At 45.9% G+C, this 4,578-nt stretch overlaps 1 protein-coding gene across 1 annotated transcript; it reads right to left on the bottom strand.

Annotated features, from left to right (window-relative positions):
- Window positions 1-201: 201 nt before the first annotated feature.
- LOC135388617 (uncharacterized) lies at window positions 202-1,422 on the bottom strand. Its single transcript, XM_064618265.1, has one exon. The coding sequence runs from the start codon at window positions 1,420-1,422 to the stop codon at window positions 202-204; it is 1,221 nt and encodes a 406-aa protein (XP_064474335.1).
- Between the last annotated feature and the right edge of the window lie 3,156 nt (window positions 1,423-4,578).

Below are 4,578 nucleotides of genomic sequence, written 5' to 3'. Positions count from 1 at the left end.
CTGTAGAGTCTGTCCAACAGTAAACCTAATCCAACTTACGTTGAAAGTTCTGTTTTAAATAGTTCAGCAGCTTCGCTGTAAGAGTTGCTCCTATCAATTCGAGCCTTACTAATGATAACGGCTTCAGAGGTGCAACTCGTGATCTAGCCATGAGTAATTGCTTTTTGCAACTTAAATCGTCGTAATGTGTAGCCATGTACATCATGTACAACCATGTACGTCATAGCATCTAGACATCGTGATCTTTTGCAGCTCTTCTACGTCTGTACACCATTCAAGCCATCGCTCTTGTTGATCCTTCTGCAGGTGATCGTCCCATGAGATCTTCGTTTTCCACAGACTCTGCAGTAACATCTTTGCTGCAACAATTACGGGTGCTAACATCCCCAATGGATCATATATCCTTGCGACACGTTGTAGCACCATACGTTTGGTACATAGTGAATCTTCGTTCATGTCTTTCACGCTATTCTCTGCAGAGATATCGATCTCATCTTTTTCGAAATTCCAGTTAAGTCCAAGTACTACATTGATTTGCCCTATTTCGCGTACTTGTCTGTCAGGTCCTTCTTCCTCGAAGTAACTTGCAAATAGTTCCTTCAAATAGTGCAAATAGTGCAAATCCTTCGAGCTTGACGTCCATTTCCTTAATTCCATGTCAGCTGTGCTAAATATCTCTCCTGCTTCTAAATAAACCTTTCTTGCATCCTCATCACTGCTTCCTCCGATGATCACGTCGTCGACGTAAACAGATTTTTCCAACATCCGCACAGTGTCCGGGTACTTGTCCTTCACGGACTGCAAGTGTGCTTTTATCGTCGCTGCTAGTAGAAACGTGCTCGAGGCAATTCCAAAGGTTACCCTTGTCATCCTCCATGTCTCCAATTTATTATTTTCCGTAGTATATGGTATGTGCTCCCACCACAGCATACGAAGTGCATCTCTGTCTTCTTCTTGTATGAGAATCTCCAGGAACGCCTGTTTCTCGTCTGCAACAAGTGCTACTTTGTGCGTTGTGAAGTTGAGAAGAACCGAGACCAAATCAGGGTTAAGGTTCGGCCCTGCATCCAAACAGTTGTTTACCGATGTCCCGTGTGTCTCTGCTGATGAAGCGTCGAAGACGATCCTGATCTTGGTGGTTGTTCTGTCTTCCCTAATGGCCGCCTGGTGTGGCATGTAGTATACGAATTCACCGTTACTTTGACCTGCCTTGACTTTCTCTGCTACACCCGACGACGAATATTCCCTGATGGCTTTATCATACCTTTCCAATAGGGTTGTGTCCTTCTGTAGCCTCTTTGTTAGATGCAATAGGCGTTTGTGCGCCAAGTAATAATTATCCTCCAGATTGACCTCGTGCTTCCATGTAAGTCTCACTGCATATCGATTGTTGACGTTTTGAAGATACCTGGCAAACTCCATTAGTCTCTCATCATATTCGGTTGTAAAATCTCTATGTTCCTGCGTTTCTTCTCTCCCAGAATGCTTTTAATAGTTCGTCTTCTAGTTCACATCCAAGCGACACTTTTAGCACATTGACTGCGGCCTGCCTAGTGCATCGTCATTTTAAAGTAACTGGCCCTTGTATCGCCCAACCGAGAGTTGTCTCCACCGCGGTTACTGAATCGCTTATCCTGTATGTCTTTCCAGGGACAAGTTCCCAATAGTGGTCTGATCCTACCAGGACTCCTATTTGATCATCTGCTACTGTTTCTTCGTCCCCCAAATGTCGCTTAACTTCTGGTAGACCTTGCATGTTGGGATCCACTCTAGGCAAGGTATTACTTCCTATCTTCTCTACTGCGAGAGCTCTGATCGTCTCTGCATGTGCGCCCTTGTGCTGCTTTATCTTCAGCTCAACGACTCGCATCTCTTTCTCTGAAAGTGCTGCTCCAAAAGATCCGATGAACAGATTCTCCGTTCCCAATATTGGACATCTTAGTGTCTTGGACAATGACTTTGTAATGAATTACTTTTGACTTCCAGTGTCCAGCAATATCCTAGCTGTTTGCATGCCTTGCCTTCCCTCTATTATCGCTGTAACGGTTTGAAGCAACACGCTTCTTGCAAGTTCACCTTTTCTGTTTCTTGCATCTCGTCTTACGGATGCATGATATGTATGCTCTGTCGAACGCTCTTCTGCTCCCTCTTCTTTGCATCCGTGGTCTGGGTTCGGCGGTCTACTGTGCCTTGGATGACTTTCCAACTCGTCCGCCTACACCAATGATGATTTTGTTCTCCTGTTCCGGCACATGCTTGTAGCGTGTCCGCCTTCACATCTTTTCCATTTAATTCTACTGTTGCAAAGCTTTGCTGAATGCCTGTCTCCTGTGCATTTGAAGCAGCGTCGCTCTTCTTTGAGTTTCAGCATTTTAGCTTCGTACATTAGCGATTTTTGGCATTCTTCTGTTTTGTGGATAGATTGACCACAGAATATGCATTTGCTTGTTGCGGTCATAGTAAAAGCAGCAGATGATTTTCCTCTTATTCCCTGTAGTTTTCCCGTTGCGGAGTACGAGGTGTGCTGTTCCCGTTGGAACTCTGCCCGCCATTTATCGTCGTCTCCTTGACATTTTACTAAGTCTTGCAGCCTTAGTCTCTTAAGCTTCTCGACATTCTCCTTCATCAACGAACGCTCTTCCGCTTGGTTCTGGTCATGCTGGCCATTCCTTTTTCGTTCTTCTTCTTTTAGTTTGAAATCAACAGCAATTTGCTTTGGAATGCTCTTTAGAAGAATGGGTAGCAGCATTGTAGCATACGATTCCAGTTTTATGCCCAAAGACTCCAGCCCTCTAGTGTTGACTTCAGCAGTCTGATGTAGATAATGAAGTCCTTCCTTGTCATTTGTCGACATTACAGGTCTTATATGGATGAGAGAATCCATGTGATTGTCCACTATATGCTGTGGGAGTCCAAATCGCTCTGTAAGAATTTGTACTCGTGGTCGTAGTTTTCTTCCGAAACCTGTAATCCTTCAATTGCAGATGCAGCGGGTCCCGTTAAGGAGCTTAAGAGATAGCTGAATTTGTGAGGCTTCGACATCGCCTGTCTATAGTGAACGGTGGTCTTGAACTGATTCCAAAATCTCTGCCACATCATTCTGTTTCCATCAAATTTGATCAGTTCAAGTTTTGGTAATTTGACTACTTCCTCTCGTGAAGTGGTGACTGCTCTCCTTGCACCTTGCTCTTGTACACTTGCTGGTCCTCGCATACCTGCCCGCGCCAATGTTGCGAACGCGGTTGCTATTTACATTTGGTAATTAACCAATCTCTCAAATTCTCCATCTGCTGTTTCGGCAGTGATAAACTGTTCGTACTGGCTATTGGTCTCTTTCAGGAGACTGTCTAAAGCCTTTAACTGGTGAGTGAGTGTTTCTACAACACCCTGACCAACTCTCCCTTGAGTGGTCCGCTCAATTTCTCCGATAAGGTTCGTGACTTGCGTTCTGAGAACGTTCTATTTTTTCGATGCGGTGTCCCTATTCATCGTGATGCAAATGAATATGTCTCACTGCTTGTCTCAGGGTCGTTCGCTCCTCGTCCGCCGCCAGGATCGAAGACGTCTCGCTGAAGGTGAAGTACAGATTCACCTTGGAACGGGACAAACGTCGGTATATTTGGGGCTGCTGCTCTGGGCTCTAACAAGACGCCTGTAATCTGCTTGCGTTGTGCTTCTGGAGGTCGTTTATGCCGACTGATCCTGGTCACGGCACCATGTTGATGAACAAGGAGACATAGAGACAAGAATAATTTATTCGCGTGAACACACAGAGCGAGGGGGGCGTGGTTTTAGATCACTCCTCCTCTTCATCCTTTTTAGGTTACAACATTGAACAGTTCGGTAGCCTTGCTGTCGGAACTTCGCCGATGCCGCGAATGCGAGACGAAGTCAGAGCTCTACGAACATAGGTGATGATGACACAGCGATGACCGATATCGGTTATGAGTGTGACACAGATGAAGCAAACAGCATCAGTCGGCTGTCTTCGACAGACAGGTACAGACAGACTCACAGAACACCTCGTGAGAGGGACAGCGACGGTGTCCAGTGAATTGTGTACAGGTTTGGAGGTCACACCTCTTAATAGTTTGGATGGGAAGCAGGGTGTGTGAAACACTGACCTCTGGTGGATGAATTCTTGTTATTTATAACCAGGTACCCATGTTCTAGTAATCTGAAAAAGCCTTAGCTCTCTTGCAGGAAATTGTTAATGAACTGCCTTTCTTTCCACCCTTCTCAGTTGCCCTAGCAAAAGCAAATATGTAATGCTGCACACCATATCTAATGCTAGCACACTAATTGCTTTGAGTGTTCCTAGGCTTCTCAAATGGTGCTACCTCGTACATACGCTGCGCCATGTCCGCAAGAACAGGTCCAAGAATGGCTGAAACACGGCAAGTCCTAGCTGAAGCTGGTGAACTCCCGGTGGAGGCCCTCCGTGAGCGGGAAACGGCTCGACACCTCCTACGTTTGTAGGAGACAACTCATCAGACCAGGGCGTTTGCCTGCGCACGTTCCCCGTCACCCACTCCTCAAGAGAATTCGGTACCGTCCTGAAAGTCATTTCCATCGCGT

Source organism: Ornithodoros turicata, chromosome 1 (assembly GCF_037126465.1).
Source record: "Ornithodoros turicata isolate Travis chromosome 1, ASM3712646v1, whole genome shotgun sequence".
NCBI classification, from domain to species: domain Eukaryota; kingdom Metazoa; phylum Arthropoda; class Arachnida; order Ixodida; family Argasidae; genus Ornithodoros; species Ornithodoros turicata.
This window is presented reverse-complemented; position numbering and strand designations above follow the sequence as displayed.

Bases quoted from the DNA above. Each gene is read 5' to 3' on its own strand.
- LOC135388617 (XM_064618265.1), bottom strand. From the start codon at position 1,422: ATGGAGTTTGCCAGGTATCTTCAAAACGTCAACAATCGATATGCAGTG.